Source organism: Nycticebus coucang, chromosome 10 (genome assembly GCF_027406575.1).
Source record: "Nycticebus coucang isolate mNycCou1 chromosome 10, mNycCou1.pri, whole genome shotgun sequence".
In the NCBI taxonomy this organism is placed as follows: domain Eukaryota; kingdom Metazoa; phylum Chordata; class Mammalia; order Primates; family Lorisidae; genus Nycticebus; species Nycticebus coucang.
This window is the reverse complement of record NC_069789.1, coordinates 99,656,925-99,673,779: the sequence shown is the minus strand read 5'-3', so window position 1 is coordinate 99,673,779 and position 16,855 is coordinate 99,656,925. Positions and strand designations below refer to the sequence as shown.

The window sequence follows — 16,855 nt, the reverse complement described above, 5'->3', positions numbered from 1 at the left end:
TGACTGCACATTCTGCGCTAAGTGCTCCTCCTTATCTGTCCTGGCACCTGTCACATGGGTCTGGAATTTCTGTCCTATCTGATTGTCTCAGACATCAGACTGAACTTCTGAGAAGAGAGTTCTGAATGCAACCCAGAACTTTTTTTTTTGAGTCAGAGTTTCACTTAGTCACCCTCGGTAGAGTGCTATGGTGTGACAGCTCACAGAAACCTCAAACACCTGGGCTCAAGTGATCCTCCTGCCTCAGCCTCCTGAGTAGCTAGGACTATAGGCAGCCCCACAATACCCAGCTAGTTTTTCTATTTTTAGTAGAGATAGGCTCTTGCTCTTGCTCAGGCTAGTCTTAAACTCATGAGCTCAAGCAGTCCACCGGCCTTGACCTCCCAAAGTGCTAGGATTACAGGTGTGAGCCACCACACCTGGCCAACCCAGAACTTTTGACACAAATTCTACAATAGCCCATTTTAGATCTAGACAGTTCCTTGGTACAATTATTAATACTTTCTCATACCAATGCAGGGATTTAAGGGGGAGAGGCAAAGGAAGGAGAGTCAGCATGTATTGACCACTTACTACAAGCCAGAGACAGTGTCAAACATTTACATTAGTAATAAAATCTTAAGTTCTGACAGCCCCTCCATAGGGCACATAGTAGTATACCCATTTTACAGCTAAGGAAACTGAGGTTCACAGTGATCAAGTAATTTAAGGTCACATCATTACATTTGTCTCCAAAAATCTCTGTCCTTTCCAGATGCTGTGAGAGTATGATTACAACAGTCCACAACCCAATGACTTATTTATTGAGTAAACAAATGAGATAAACAGTCAATTCTCAATGGGAGATTAGGCTAATGAATATATTTTACTCTTCAGACTCATTTTCAGGCCCATTTGTATGGATTTGTGAAGCCTGTTGCTGGCTGCCCAAAGACTATAGGGATGCTTAAATGTACTTCCTCCCCTCCCTTTCCTTCCTATGGCTACTTAAGTACTCTGGGCCTCTCCCCATATAAGGTCCTGTCTGGGGAAGTTGTTCAGTATTGTTGCTCCCCTACCTCCACACCCCCCTCCTTCTGAGCATTTTTAGAACTGGTGGTTTCCTCCAGTTGTCATCTGGTTACTCTTGCTGCCAATGATTTTGGCTTCCCCCCAGCAACAGTCCATGGGAAAGCTATTCAATTGGTTCAGAAACAACCTCTTAGCCAATAAAATATTAATATGTTGAAATTCATTTTCTTCCTCCTTCCCCCCAGCCAAAGCCCTGACTGATGAGATCCTGGCTTTGTCACTGTCTCTGCATTTTAGAGAACAAAATACTGTAATACCGTATGGAGCTTTATAAAGTGAGGCTAGAGATGGAATAGAAGTGCAAATGCTCTCCCACCTCCATCATACAAATAGAGGCTGAACAAATGCCTAGATTTCTTCTCCTCTAACCACAGAACCAGAGAACCTCAGGGGCAGAAGAAGTTTAAAGAAATTGCCAGCTCGGCGCCTGTGGCTCAAACAGCTAAGACACCAGCCACATACACCTAAGCTGGTGGGTTCGAATCCAGCCCGGGCCTGCCAAACAACAATGGCTGCAACCAAAAAATAGCCAGACATTGTGGCAGGCACCTGTAGTCCCAGCTACTTGGGAGGCAGAGGCAGGAGAATCTCTTGAGCCCAAGAGTTGGAGGTTTCTGTGAGCTGTGATGCCACAGCACTCTACCCAGGGTGACAGCTTGAGGCTCTATCTCAAAAAAAAAAGAAAGAAAGAAATTGCCCCTGGGCTGGGCGCCCATAGTTCAGTGGTTAGGGTGCTAGCCACATGCACCAGGGCTGGTGGGTTCAAATCTGGCCCAGGCCTGCTAAAACAAACAAACAAAAACAGCCGGGCACTGTGACAGGCACCTGTAGTCCCAGCTACTTGAGAGGTTGAGGCAAGAGAATCACTTAAGCCCAAGAGTTTGAGGTTGCTGTGAGCTGTGATGCCACAGTGCTCTACAGAGGGCAACAAAAGTGAAACTCTGTCTTCAAAAGAAAGAAAAGAAAAGAAAAAGAAGAAATTTCCCCAACTAAGTTATTGCTTTGGCCTCTTCCCCTACCTCAAACACATACTTATACACCACACTTGCCATCCCCCTAAAATGGTTGTCCAAACTCTGCCTGAAACTTCTCTAGGGACAGGTTGCCCACTCCCTCATCAGTCACTGCCTCTTCTTTTTCCATATCCTCCTGATTCCCTCCTTTCACCGCCAGGACCAAATACTTAAACTGTCTTAATGACTCTTTCCTGTTATTCTTGTTTCTGCTGCAGCTTGGATGTCCACAACCCAGGTCAGGCCCATGAGGGCAATATTATCTTGGCTCTTGTGGCAGGCAGAGGACTATGCCCCTCAAATTCTTAGCAAGAACTTGTTGGACTCCTGACTTCAGAATATTAGGTAGAGCTACATACAACTTAGGTCTGGGACAGGTGAGATGGGGAAAACCATTCCAGAATGGGGCCAGGCCTTGCCTGGTGCTGAGGGCTGCTGTGATGTGCATCATATGTCTTTATGGGATCACTCTCTGTGCCCCTCTCACTCTAGCTCCACACCTAAGCTTAGTCCCCTTCTCAGAGAAACTTCTTCTTGAGCTCATGAGTTTGAGACCACCCTGAGCCAAAGCGAGACCTCATCTCTAAAAATAGCTAGGTATTGTGGCAGGCGTGTGTAGTCCCAGCTACTTGGGAGGCTGAGGCAAGAGAATTGCTTGAGCCCAAGAGTTTGAGGTTGCTGTGAGTGAGACTGTGTCTCAGAAAAAATAAAAAATAAAAAATAAACACATGTGAAAGTGATTTATGAAGTGTGAATCACCATGAGCATTATAGAAACGTGGGATGGGAAGGGCTATCATGATTATATGCTACCCAGAGCCCAGCCCAAGACTCACCTTTCACCACCCTATTGATAGCCCATTAAGTCAGGGCTTAGTTTCTGCCCAGTTCACGGGGCCCTTATCTTTTTTCTATTCCTGGTACTGTTCGTTATTGATCTGCTTCCCAGAATGCATTTTGAACCCATTAAGACACAGCGATATATTGTTTTTGTACCTCACGTCTACTTAACACAGAGCTCTATTTATTGAACCCTGAGCTCATGGTATTAAGGTGCAGAAGCATATTATTGGCAGTCCAGCTTTGCTAACTAGGTAAGAGCAATAAAGATTGCTTTGGCCTTGTCCCATTCTCCTGTTCCTACCACCTCCAGCCTGGTTGGTAGGAGGGCCAGAGGAAAGGCCAGAGCGCCAGGCACAGCAGCGGGAGCCATGTTTACTAGAGAGAAGAGCATGTGGGTGGCCCTCTTCTCATTGCTGCAGAGGGAGCAGGCACTGTGCCGGGTGGTGTAAAGCAGAGGGTGCTGTGTAAGGCACTGCCTAGTACAGAACTTGATTAGCAAAGCCCAGCTCCAGTGAGCACAGAACACGTAACCACCACAACCCCCCATGGCCTGCCTCCATTTCATAATCCCTGCTCTGTATCCCAAGCAATGTCCAGCAGCCCTGCTCAGGACTGCCACAGCAGAGTCAAGTGCCTTTGGCTCCCCATTCTACCCTCTGTACCCCTTATATCACGGTCTTCTTTACTTAGCATTCCTCACTCACCCCCTTATCTTGCCCCTTCCCCAATCCCCAGCAGTCTTGCTTCTGCCATTCAAAACTCCAGATTCTTGCCAGGCCCCCCTGCCCTCCCTGTTCCATCCATGACACATGGGACTGCCCAAGTCTTTCTCAAACAAAATGGCCTTGCTCAGAAGGAAGAACAGACCTGTGTCTCTATTTATTTCTTTTTCTTTTTTTAGGGATGACAGTCTCACTATGTTGCCCCGGCTGGAAGGCAGTGGCTGTTCATAGGCACAATCCTATTACTGATCAGCACAGGAGTTTTGACCTGCTCTGTTTCTGACCTGGGCCGGTTCACTCCTCCTTAGGCAACCTAGTAGCCTCTGGCTCTCAGGAGGTCACCATATTGATGCCAAACTTAGTGTGGACACCTGATCAGCTTAGTGCACTACAGCCCAGAACTCTTGATCTCAATTGATCCTCTTGTCTCAGCCTCCCAAGTAGCTGCGACTACAGGCACAGCCACTTCATCGGGCAGAACTATCTCTAATATCCTACTTCTCAACTATTCTGCCACCACTGACCACCTGCCTCTTCTGAGGTCCTTCTCCAGGTCATTCTTTTTGCCTTTCTACCTAATTCCTAGCAAACCATGACTCGATCCTTTTATGAAATTAATGGTTAATTCAGGAGATCAGCGTCCCAGTCACTCAGTCATAAGGGTGAGGTCTCACATGCTGATAACCTTTACTATTTTAAAAATAGTTTAACATTTGTTCCCAAATGTTCTGAGTGGTCTGTGGGAACAGGGATCATTAGTTCCATTCCACATATGAGCAATCTAAGACTTAGCACCAGTGACTTAACCAGTGCCACCCAGCTAGTCAGGTGCTGAACCCCAATTCACATTCAGACCATTTGCTACCACTCTAGTGCTAACAATTCCCCTAAGCTCTTCAACTATCACTCTACTAAGTTTGTGTTTACATTGATGTAGTTGTTCTTGTTATTTTTGCACCTTCATGTTCTTATCAGTTGTACTTGTAGCCAAGTGTTTGTTTATTTATTTATTTTTTATTTATTTATTTTTGAGACAGAGACTCACTATGTTGCCCTCAGTGGAGTGCTGTGAAGTCACAGCTCACAGCAACCTCAAACTCCTGGGCTTAAGTGATTCTCTTGCCTCAGCCTCCCAAGTAGCTGGGACTACAGGTGTCTGCCACAACGCCCAGCTATTTTTTGTTGCAGTTGACATTGTTGTTTAGCTGGCCTGGGCCAGGCTTGAACCAGCCAGCCTCAGTGCATGTGGCTTGTGCCGTAACCACTGTGCTATGGGCGCTGAGCCAAGTGTTTGTTTATTTACTTATTTTAGAGATTGGGTTTCACGGTGTCACTGGAAACCACTGGAATGCAGTGATTTCACAGGGACAGTCACAGCTCATTGAAACCTTGAACTCCTAGCCAGGCACAGTGGCTCACACCTGTAATCCTGGCACTCTGGGAGGCTGAGGTAAGTGGATCACCTGAGCTGAGTTTGAGACCAGCCTGAGCAAGAGCAAGACCCTGTCTCTAAAAAAGTTGGGCATTGTGGTGCATGTATGTAGTCCCAGCTACTTGGGAGGCTGAAGCAAGAAGGTCAGTTGCACCCAAGAGTTTGAGGTTGCTGTGAGCTATGATACCATGGCACTCTACCAAGGGTGACAAAGCGAGACTCTGTCTCAAAGAAAAAAAAGAAAAACAGGTAAGAAACCTTGAACTCTTAAGTGCAAGCCACATTCTGCCTTAGCCTCCCAAGCAACTGGAACTACAGATGCATGCCACCATGTCTGGCACCAAGCATTTATCATGTCTCCTTCATGTGATTAGGAGCCACCAAAGGTAAGGAACAGAATCATTCTTTTTCTGATATCCCCTTAGAATCCAGGATAGGGTTCTGCCAACTAAGGGAATTGAATCCAGGGTGAGGGCAGGCACCACTGATGTGCATCTTGTCACTTACAAGTGATTGCAGACCCTATGGAGGGTGTAGGAAAACAGAAAAGCAGTAGCAATAAGTAACAGCAGCTGCCATTTGCTGAGCACTCCCTAAGTGCAGGCATTGTGCTAGTTCTTTATTTACATTACTTAGTTCTCACAACAGACTTCTAAGGGAGGTATTATTCCTGGCAAATGGGAAAACTAATGCTCAGAGATATGGGGCCAGCGTGTAACCCACATCTGTCTGACTCCAAAAGGAGCACATAAATAGCAGAATTCAATTTATATTTTAAAAATATGATAATCACTCACTCCCTGAAGGCCCATCTTACCCATGACTTTTTTCCCCCTCCCCAGCAAAATATTCAGGAAGTGGAGCGCAGGGCAAGTTGTACCTCATACATAAGAGCACACACATCTTCTTACACACAAACACACACAGATCACCTGTGCCTATTACCACCATCCTGGATTTCTTGCCAGGGTGAGGACTATGAGGGGCGGAGGTCATGTTTCCCAGGACCCTAGTCCTTGTCTCCTTCCCCGGTGCTAAATAAAAGTGAATAAATACTAAATAAATACAACTGGGGTTTGGGCCCACTCTGCCTTCCCCCTCCCTCCTGTGACCCGCAGGGCAGAGGGGGCAGTTTCTATAGGAGACTGTCTCTCAGCCCTGCCATCCGCCAACCCATCGCTGCCTCCCAGGGCAGGAAACCGGGGCAGGGCCAGCCTGCGCAGTAGGGCAGAGAGGAGGGGCAGGGACCACGCCCAAACCCCTCTCCACTGTGTCTTAGCATAAGGCAGCCACAGAAGCTCCCTATTTCTGCCAGCTAAGTCCGAGGCCCGGGTGCCCAGAAAGGGCAGCCGGGATGGTAAGGTTATTTTCTGCCCGCCCAGGGGCGCCGCCGCCGAAGGATCTCCAGAATCTGTGCTCTGCGGTGCAGCCAGTCTTGGGGAGTGGGGCGTGGTGTTGCCGGCGCTGGCCGGGGCACGAAGAAGCTGTACCGGAGGCGTGCATTCTGGGGGTTGCCAGCCACCAGGACTTGTAGCGTCAAAGGCTGGACTAGTGGCCCATGGCCTGATAGTGTCTCCGACGCCGCAGTGGCCCCGCTGTAGCGCAAGCTGACTGCCCCAGGCAGGACCACGTCTGTGGGAGAGGGCATCAGCGTGTATTCACCATTGAGGGCGTAGGAGTCATCTGGGAGTTTCAGGGCCAGGTAGATACTCCGGACGCCAGGGGCTCCCTGCTGCCGGATAAGAATGTGGGTGGCCCCCGCAGGGATAGTGACCACATTGTTGTATCCATACCTGTGCGACAGGAACAGAGGGGAGCTCAACATCTCCTGAATGCCCTCAGCCTTCTAAGCTGTGTTTGCGCATGTGTGTGAGGAGCATTGTCTCCCCAAACCGCTGTGAGCTGTTCATTCTAGATGAGAGCTACATGCAAATGTGCCCTCCTCTTTCCTCAGAAAATTTACACCTGCTGCCCCCTTACTGATGTGCCCTTCTAAGCCCCACCTCCATGGTGCCACGCCTACCCAATTCCTACTCTCCCTACAAGACTCAGTTCAGAGATCACCCCACGAAGTCTTTCCTGATGCCCACCCACCACTCTGGGGGGGCCCCTGTTGGACATGGGGGACACTGCTGTAACTGTCTACTCCTCTATCTCCCCACTAGACTGTAAGCTCTTTGAGAGTGGAAACAGTGCTGAGTTCACCTCTGTATCCTTGGGACCCAGAATAGTGTCTGGAAGAAAGAGGAAATAAAACGTGAAAGAACCTGAATTTTCTGAAGGAGCCTGACTGCTTGCTGCAGCCAGAACCATCACCACCGCACACCATGCACTTGTCAAACTTCTTTTTGGAGCCAATAATCCGGTCACAGCCAGCATGGATGCAGCGGCCCTGGACACAGACGGAGGAGCTGTCTGGGGAGCAGGGGGTCCCGTCCACCACCTGAGGAGAAGAGAAGGAATGATGCAAAGTGTTCTCCTAAGTCAAGAGGGTTTGGTAAGCCAAACAAGACTCGTGTCCCACCAGAAAAAGGATGTCAGGAATGCTGGGTGAGGTGGGGGATGTAGAGATGATGTGCAGAGTGAGCACTGGCTCCCATATGGGGTGATAATCAGGATGACAATAAAAGTTATAAAAGCCACCATTTTCAGAGCACTGACTATGAATCCAGTAGTACACCAAGTGCTTTAAAAACATGAACGTAAAGCTCACCACCACTATTTGAGGTTTCTAGGGATGGAACACTAAGATTTAGACAAATGAAGGAACTTGCCTTAAAGGTTACACAGATGGCAAGCAGAAGAGCCAAGGTGGGAAATACGGGTCTGTCTGAGTCCCAGCACAAAGTCCTAAACCCTGATGATACTGTCTCTAGATGGACGCTAGAGGGCAGACAACCTGCAGGAAATCTTCCCAGATTAGGGGCTAAGGAAGCCAACTTCTGGTAGGGCTTGTTTTTTCATTTCTTCACCTTTAACACACTACACTATCACACAGAGGGTGTGTGGGGACATTATTTATCTCCTGTCCTTTGAGTGACTGGTTGTCCCATGGGGCCAAATGAGGCCACTGCTGTAATTTGACAGAGGAACCCATGGAAAAGGGAGGGCCAAGGATGAGCCCCAAAGGCCATACACTTCTCGCCAAAGGTAGCACTAGAAGATTAGGAGAGAGATGAAAAGAAGTGGAGGGAAATAGGGCAGGCTAGAGTAGCCTCTTCGCCACTTTTCTAGAGTCTGGAGCTTGTTTACTCAATACATAAGTCTGAGCGGCAGCCTGGGCTGGCCTGGCATGGCTGTGGAAATGACAGCAGACCTTTGCCATCAGAAAGCAGAGGGATTGTGGGGTAACATGTGAGCATAGGTAGTGCCTGGGGTGTCCTGGTCCTTACCCGTGGTTCCAGCACATAGTAGTAGCCTAGTGCCCGGGCCTGGCAGGTAAGTTTGCACTGGTCTCGGGGGGCCACACCTGTATAGCGAGGGACCCAGTCCATGGGCCCTGGGAAGCTCTTGAAGAGGTCAGTGCGGTGATTGTAGGCAGCACACTGCTCCTCACGAAAGGTCAGTGCTGTAGGGGCAACATGGACATGGACAGTTAGCACCCCTCTCTCTTCTCATTGTCTACAAACCCCTCCACCACCACCCCAGGACTCTAGATGGCATGGAGCTGCTCTCCCGAACAGATTGCCAAGAATAGCTCCCCAGGGGTAGAGTTGCTCCCCTCATCAGCCAGGGCAATCAATGCCTTCTTGGGCCTGCACTCAAGGGAGCACCCTTCCTGCTCTGCCACCTCCTCCCAAGGGTGAGGGTCCATCTTCCCCTCACCTGAGCCAGTCGGGCAGCCCTCAGCATTGCAGGAGCGGAAGCGGGTACGGCGGCCTTCACAGTACTTGCCACCGTTTCGGGGGACGGGCCTGGTGCAGTCCCGGGAGGAGAACTGGACACCACCCCCACAGGTCCGAGAGCAGTCGCCCCAGGCTCCCCAGGGACCCCAGCCACCCGCCTGTGGAATCTGCAGAGGCACAGAATGAAAGAGTGGATTAGTGGACCCCCTGCAGGGCTCATGACCAGTCTCTGCACCTCAGGCCCCTTTTCCCACCCCTGCCCTGAGATCTCACATTGAAGTCCTGAAGCTGGTCCATGTGGAGGCAGCGGCCACCCATGCAGGCCTGTGAGGTCCCGCAGGGGGTGCCATCAGCCCATGGTGAGTGCTTGGTCTGGCACATGGCATGACCATTGAGATGGCCAGAACACCAGAGGGCAGCACAGGGCGGCGGCAGCTGTGGACAATGGTGTGAATCGGGCCCAAAGGTCAGCTGGCACTGGCGGTCAGCATCATAGTCCTTGCCAGGGAAAGTCACAGGCAGAAGCAGGGGAGCCTCTGGCTTGTCTAAGAGACAGTGCCCTGAAAAGGAGATTGGGGCATAAAGTGAGGAAGGGACTGAGAAGAGCACTCAGGACTGCCAGCTGGAAGCTCAGGCTCCCTAGAACCTGATGGATCCTAGAAAATCCCAGGGCTCTATGAGGCTTTACATGGCAGCTACAGTTTACTAGATGTTTATTCTGTGATGAGCATTGGCTAAATGCTTGACCAGCACATCTCATTTAATCACCTCTGAGGTAATTATCATTTTATACATTTGATATATCAGCTACAAACACAGTGAGAGGAGGTAACTTACACATCCCTAAATACCTGAAGAACAGAATCAGATAGGGACCAGAGCACCATGTCCTTCTGCCTATTCTAATTCTATTTTACAGAATGCTCAAGTCTGTGACTCATCAACATCTCTGTCCAGTGCAAGTCATCCTGCTATCCTTTTTTTTTCTTTAATTGAGACAGAGTCTTACTATGTCACCCTCGGTAGAGTGCCATGGCATCATAGCTCACAGCAACGTCAAACTCCTAGGTTCAAGTGATTCTCCTGCCACAGCCTCCTGAGTAGCTGGGACTACAGGTGCCTGCCACAATGCCCAGCTATTTTTTTGTTTTATCAGGCCCGGCTTGGGTTCGAACCCACCAGCCCTGGTGCATGTGGCCGGCGCCTACCCACTGAGCTGTGAGTGCCGCCCCTCATCCTGCTATTCTTGCTCACTTCATTGAGCTACAAGGTAGTCACTTCTCTCACAGCCAGCCCATTCTAGTAGACAGTTCTGGCCCTTAGAAGGTCAGTTCTCTTGAGCCAACATTTGCCTCCCCTAGCTCTGTTACTTATTATGGAAGGAAATGGGGACCACACAGGGACAGCGCCATTTCTCAGTCCATCCCATACTGCAGAGGAAGCACACCTGGGGGGAACGATCTGTTCACGTGGAATGCAGTAAGAGTGAGAGCGGTGAGGGGGCAGGGAGTGAGTCCCACACAGGAAAGGTGAGTCCCACCTGCTTACCATAGCCATTGTCCAGGAAGTCAGTGATGAAGCGGGCACTACAGGGTGACCAGGGCTCCTCTGGATCCACATGAGCCATTACAGGAGCCATGACATGGCGGGAGGTGCTCCCAGGCCCATTCAAACTGACACACGGCTTGGAGTTGTCATGGAGCATGTTGAAGACATGGCCTGTGGGAGGAGACACCTTGCTAGAGTCTAGTGGTCCCATCCCTGTGCCTTCAAGAAGCTCATAAACCTAGTTGCAGCTGTGGCTGGTCAGCTCCATTCTCTGTCCCACCCTGTCTGTGGTCCCTTAATGGTGCTCTCAGGGTTCCCAATATGTAGCTCTCATTGCTCTCTTCCCTGTTCTCCCAAAATATACTCAGTGCCCTAACCCTGAAAGCCCACATTCGTTCACTGACTCCCTGCCCCAAACACACATGTCGTGCACACACACATTCACATGTTTCCATACCCTACAGTATTTAATAGGAAAATCTAAATATTTGTCTATATCCAGAGCAGAGAAGGATAAGGGTCAGTCCTGTACCCAGGCCTGGGGAGAAGGAATAAAGACCTTGGGGCCCCATTAAGACCCAGGTGAGGGCGGCGCCTGTGACTCAAAGTGGTAGGGCGCTGGTCCCATATGCCGAAGGTGGCAGGTTCAAACCCAGCCCTGGCCAAAACCCACAAAAAAAAAAAAAAAAAAAGACCCAGGTGAACTCACTATCCCCTCCCCTCACCCCTGATCTCTCTCTCATCCAGTCCACTACTCCACAGCCCCACCCCCACCGTACCCAGTTCATGAGCAGCAGTGAAGGCTGATTGGAGCCCATCATCCTCCACAATGGCGCAGCTTCGAGCTGGGTCACACACAGTGCCCACATCAGCCATCCCCAGAGTGTCACAAGTGGAGACCCCACACAGGTCCTATGGAGACAGATCATAGGAGATGCATGGGGAGCCAAGACACCTGGTTCCATTGAGATAAGGTCCAGATTACCAGGGACCTGGGCACTAAGTACTCAGCACTGTCAGGACCCAGACAGCCATGGAAGGCAGTGTGGCTAGGGCCAGGCACCATGTCACACAATCCCAGGAGCACCATTTACACCACAATATCTATGTAGTGGTGCTTCTTGGAACTATGCAAGGGCATGGCCTTTGGTGTTCACAGGGGCCTCACCTGACGGGTAAACAGAATGGCTGTGTCAAAGTGGTCAGGGTCCGAGTCCTCAGGGGTGTTGAGGCCCCGCTGCCAGGCACAGAAGCTGCGCAGGGTCTGGGCAGCACTGGGCCCCACTTGGGGTCCCTCCTGGCCTGACCCCAGGATTACTAGCCGAGTCACCACCAAGCTGACAGGGTTGCGAATGCTTGGGTGCTTGAAGGCCTTGGCTGCTGCTGCCATAACTGTCAGCAAGTAGCGCTTTAGCCCTGCTCCATGAAATGCTGCCATCTTGTCATCTGCCACCACCAGGGTCTCCACAAATCTACTCAGTGAAGCAAAGCGCTGTAGAGAAAAAGGGAGAGGAGGATACTGAAATAGACTCCCAGACCCGTGGATCACTTCTCCCCTCCCTCACCTCCTGGGTCTGGAACTCAGCAGAGCCAGCTGGGCCCCGCATAGCCCACAGGACTCCTGACCAGTTTTGGTTGGGCCCTCCCCGCAACCCCAAATCTCAGGGCTTCTGTCATAATTCTGAGGAATCAGCACTGGTTCTGAGAAAGGGAGGAGAAAGGGACTCCATGTCCCAGGGATGCATGGGTGAAAGCAGCAGGGCTGCCTTTGTGAAGGACTGTGGGGTTCCCCAGGCCTGAGTGTGGCCAGGGCCTGTGGGAGTTGGGATGGAGGGCTGAGCTGCTACGTGTCTGCCCTGTGTGGTTGGAGGAACGATTCAGTCAGCAGCTAGGGCCAGGGCCAGAGCTCAGCGTGGCGGGTGTGGAGGGGAGCGTCTGGTCTGGATTAAAGCTCCAGAGGGAGGAGGGAGGAAGGAAAGGAAGAAGGGGGGAGCCCCGAAGTGGGAGGGAGGGAAGGATGGAGCCTCAGGCAGCCGTGTGCAGTCAGTCCGCAGTGTGGGAAGGGGATTGACCAGGAGGAGGTATGGATGCCTTCCCTCCCTTGCCCACTCTTGCCCTAGTTTGCAGTTTGCCAGCACAATTTTAAAGGCATCATCAGAAGCCAGAGGCCAATCCCTTGGGCCTTGAACCTTACTCCTTTAGCTGGGGGTGGGAGTGAAAATGAAATTTGTGGCAGAGAAAAGAGCCAAGGCAAAGGGGCTGTTAGGAGATCTTTATTGCCAGGGACTGTGTCAGCAAAGGATGCCATGGCCAGGCAGGGGTGGGTGGGGATGGGGAGCGGTCATTCCCAGCCTGAAGTCTCTGACCCACCTCTTAGAACCCTCAGTGGATCAGTGGTCTGGCTGAGAGAAGGGCTGGGGCAAGGAGAGGCCAGAGCCTTCCTGAGGAAGGAGGATAGTGGAGAGAGGAAGGCAGGCAAAAGGGAGGGAAGCAGGATGGCCAGAAGTGCAAGTGGGTGGAGAGAGGGTGAATAGGGGTCAGTAGGACAGACATGGCGGGAGGACGCTGCAGGACACAGATTCCAGGGCTGCCTACCTTGGCTCTTCGGGGGCTGGGGCTGGGGCTCCCAGGTGGAGCCTTGACGTTGCACATGGGACCCTGGCTGCTGGCAGGACTCTTCCGGCGTAGGATGTGAGCCCCAGGTCCCCCTGCAGAGTTAGGGGTGCCCCCCTCCAGAGGCTGGAGGTGGAGTTCGGCCCCTCGATACTGCAGCACCCCTAGCAGGGCTCCCCCGTCCCAATGCAGAGATGCCACCGACTCTGGATCTCCATTGATGGTGCCCGTCAGGTAGGTGCCTGGCTCTGCCCCACCTAGCAGCTCAGGCGTCTGGCCCAGGTACTGCACTGTCAGCCCCTCCACCTGCACGCCGGGGTCCTGCTCCAACTCTAGTAGCAGCATCTCCCCAAAGGCCGGTAAGCGGTACAACAGCCTGGCAGGGGCGCCAGAGCCAGGCAGGACGCTGCTGTTAAGCTTCTCTGGAAACACGATCTCCTCCTCCCGGGGGAAGGGGCTGGCCGGCCGGGCTGAGGGCAGGAGGGAGGCCAGCAGCAGCAGAAGCAGCCTGGAGAGGGGCACAACGGGGAGCAGTAGGCGGGGATGGATTCCCCACAGCCAGCGCCCTGCCAAGCCCCTCCTGCGATGCAAGCCTGTCCGGGACATGGCACTGGTGCTGTAGCTGGAAGGGACTGAGGCCATCTGGGGCACCAAGTTCCTCCACACCCTAGCTTTGGAAAGTTCCTCTCTGTAGCCTGGGGGCTCGGACTCCTGCCAAGGTCAGAGGCAGAGTTTTCAGAGGGGCTGGGGACCTTCAGAGGAGATGCAAAAAACTTAGCCCTCAGGCTTAGGAGAGGTGCCCAATGGTCTGGCTCCTCACAATTCTTCTCCTGCGCCCTTCTCTCCTGGATCTTTGTCTCTCCCTGTCTGTACCTTCCGCAGCTTCTCTGGCCTCTCCCTCTGTACAACTCTGTCTGGGCTGCTTCTTTGCCTGCCCTGTCTCTGTCTTCTTCTACTATGCCTTTGTCTCTGTCTCTTCCCTCCTCTGTCTCTCTTGTGTCTATGTGTCTGTGGGTGTCCCTGTGAGTTCTCCCCAGCCTCTCTCAGCACCGGCTCTTTTAAGCATCCTGAGCCCTGCGATTGGCTAATCTCTAAGCCACTCAGCCAGAGCTCTGTCGGTAGGACTCAGAGGGGTGTATCATTGCTTCCCAAAATCCTAGTTTTTGTTTTCCTTTAAAAAAAAAAAAAAGTGGGACTTGCCCAGGGGAGGAGAATCTTTAGCAGCCGGATGGATTATAGGCACTGGGCCAGCTGATGACATAGCCTTTTCCCAAACCCCACAATCAGCCCTCAGCTGTCTCTTTCCCTTTTTGGTGGGACAAAGCCCCAGGAGAGAGAGGCAGGGAGTCAGGGAAAGGGCCTGGCTAACACACACAGATAGGATCATGGTCCTAGGAGAATTCTTGCTCTTACAGTCTAACCTGGCATGGCCTCCCTTTTCTCAAGTCTGTCTCGTGCTGCCCTTTGGCCCTAAAGTCTGGTTTCAAGGGCTGAGGGGACTAAGTGAGCTGCTTGGGGAAAGTGGTGGGGAACAGGTAAAGAAGCATCAAGAGGGAAGAACAAAGAAAGGAGGTAGATTAATATGGCTTAGGATGGAACCAAGCAGTTGGAGAGAACAGAGGAGTCAGGGAGGTGGAGGAGGCAAGGAAGCAATGACCTGGGAATTTACCGCCCAACGGCAGGATGAGTCTGCTTAGAACGAACACACAGCGGAGGCAGACAACAAGGCAGGAGGGGTTAATGACTTTGCCTTTTATAGAAGGAGGACCCATGGTAGCACCTCCTCTTCTTGAAGGTCCCTTCTCTCCCTCAGGCTCCCCCTTCCTGAATTATCACTACTCACCCCCTCCAAAGCCTGGAACAGCCATTCCGCCTCCATTTTCCCCAGGGTTCCCCCTCCTCACTTCCTGACTCCCCATTTCCCTGGCCCAGCTCCCAGTAGCTTCCCCCAGGCTCCTGGCCCTGCTCCTACCCACTCCCAACTACCCTAAACCCTCCCCTCAGCCTCAAATCAGCCAACCCTCAGCACAGGCAAGACTTGCTCTCTCAGGAGCCAGATTTACCTGGTGTCAGTCTGGGTGAATCCCCATCTGGCACCCTCCTCTGGCCCCACTTTGCCCCGAGAACACAACTGTTCCTGGAATATCTAGTAATCTTATTTCTCATTCTTCATGGGACAGGGAGAGGGTGGAGGCAGCATTGTGCATATAGGGAAACTAGGGTGCTGAGAGAAACAGGAACCCAGAGCTTGGGGTGGAGAGAATAGCTATGGGGAAAGAGGTATATTAAGGAAAGGAAGGAAATGATTCCTTTGGTTCTAGATTGGAGGAAACTTAGAAAAGAGGTCTTAGGGGTGGACTCTCAAGGCAAGGAAGTAAAAGGTTCAGAAATAGGGGCAATTTCTGCTCACCCCATCACACAGCCACTCCTTTCCCCAGGAAATCCCCAGGAAGGAGAGTATAGTCAGCAGTCTCTTCCCTTTCCCAGAGGTAGACCACCTCCTCCTGCCCCCATTCCTCTATTCACTCTCTGCTTTGTCACCTCCTGTCCCCCACATCATATCCTCTGCCAGAATACTTCCTTTTCCCCTCCCTTCCTGCTCAGGTCACTAACACCTGCTCTGGTGCCCATCACTTTCTATAACAGCCACCCCCTTGTCACTGCCAGACCCACCTCTTGACGCCCCACATACCCTGGTCCTAAGTGGAGAGGGCAGGGGCTAGAAGAGTTTAGACAAGGGATGGGAGACCAGAAGGGACAGAGGCAAGAGGAGCTATCACCAGAGGACTCTACTGCCCCTTCTCACTCCCCCATCTGAGATGAGGACAAAGGGGGTGACTAAGCAGTGAAAGACAAAGGGCTTTAGAGTGGCAGCAGCAGTGTGTGTGGGGGGGGTGTTGGCAGCAGGGAGAAGGCACAAAAGCAGCAGTGTCCTAGGCAGCTCCCCAAGAGCCCCCACCCTAGTCCCAGCTCAAGCTGCCGCCAGGGCCAAGCAGCCCAGTCTATACTGACTTTTCCCAGGCTGATCAAAGCAAATAAATGCAGTCTTTACCACCCCCACCACCACCACCACATTTGCTGTGTTTCGACTATACAAGGAGAATGTGCTAAAATAACAGGGCATAGGATTGTTTAAGGGGCTGAGATGCCTATTTTCTTTTACATATCTAGTGTATAAAGAATAATGTGTAATATATGTATCTAATAAATCTTTAAAAAATATAAGAGAGAAGGCCCAGGGAAAGAATGGAGAATGAGGAGGGTAGGGGGACCAAACCTCTAGCCTGGCTGTGTGGGGCTTGCGTAGTCTACCCCAAGTCCTGGTCAGTTCCCACAGCCAGGGTTCTGGCCCCACCCTTTGGTACTGTTCCCATTAGGTCAATTCCCAGGCTAGAAGTCTGGCTTTCCCCCTCTTTCTCTGTAGCTAAGAATTCCCCGTCTCTGCCACTCCCATGGTCTGTCTGCTCAGCCTTGCTGCGCTGCTGGTGGGCTGCATCCCAAGGACCCTGTCTAGGGGAGATCTGGGACAGGCTTCTTTCCAGGATGGGGGTGTGGAGGGAGAGTTGGACAAATTCTATGGGTGGTTGGCCCAGCTGGAGCTGTGTGCTTGAAAGCAGAGGGAGAGAACAGGAACTAGCCTCCAATACTAGAAAACTCTTTGTCCATACGGAATTGGGATCCAACTTCTGGGGCTACTACATTTCCATGCTGCTGGCTACTATGGTAAGGGCTGTGGTAGCAGGGTCAGAAAGATGGGAGCAATAAGAGA

General features: G+C 51.7%; 1 protein-coding gene across 1 annotated transcript; it reads right to left on the bottom strand.

Annotated features, from left to right (window-relative positions):
• Window positions 1-5,686: 5,686 nt before the first annotated feature.
• ADAMTS4 (ADAM metallopeptidase with thrombospondin type 1 motif 4) lies at window positions 5,687-14,116 on the bottom strand. The gene is made up of 9 exons (XM_053608160.1): window positions 13,069-14,116; window positions 11,642-11,965; window positions 11,253-11,385; window positions 10,474-10,644; window positions 9,199-9,485; window positions 8,906-9,092; window positions 8,473-8,648; window positions 7,348-7,523; window positions 5,687-6,873 (listed from the first exon to the last, which is right to left on the bottom strand). The coding sequence occupies exons 1-9, from the start codon at window positions 13,726-13,728 to the stop codon at window positions 6,444-6,446; spliced, it is 2,544 nt and encodes an 847-aa protein (XP_053464135.1). The 5' UTR covers window positions 13,729-14,116; the 3' UTR covers window positions 5,687-6,443.
• Between the last annotated feature and the right edge of the window lie 2,739 nt (window positions 14,117-16,855).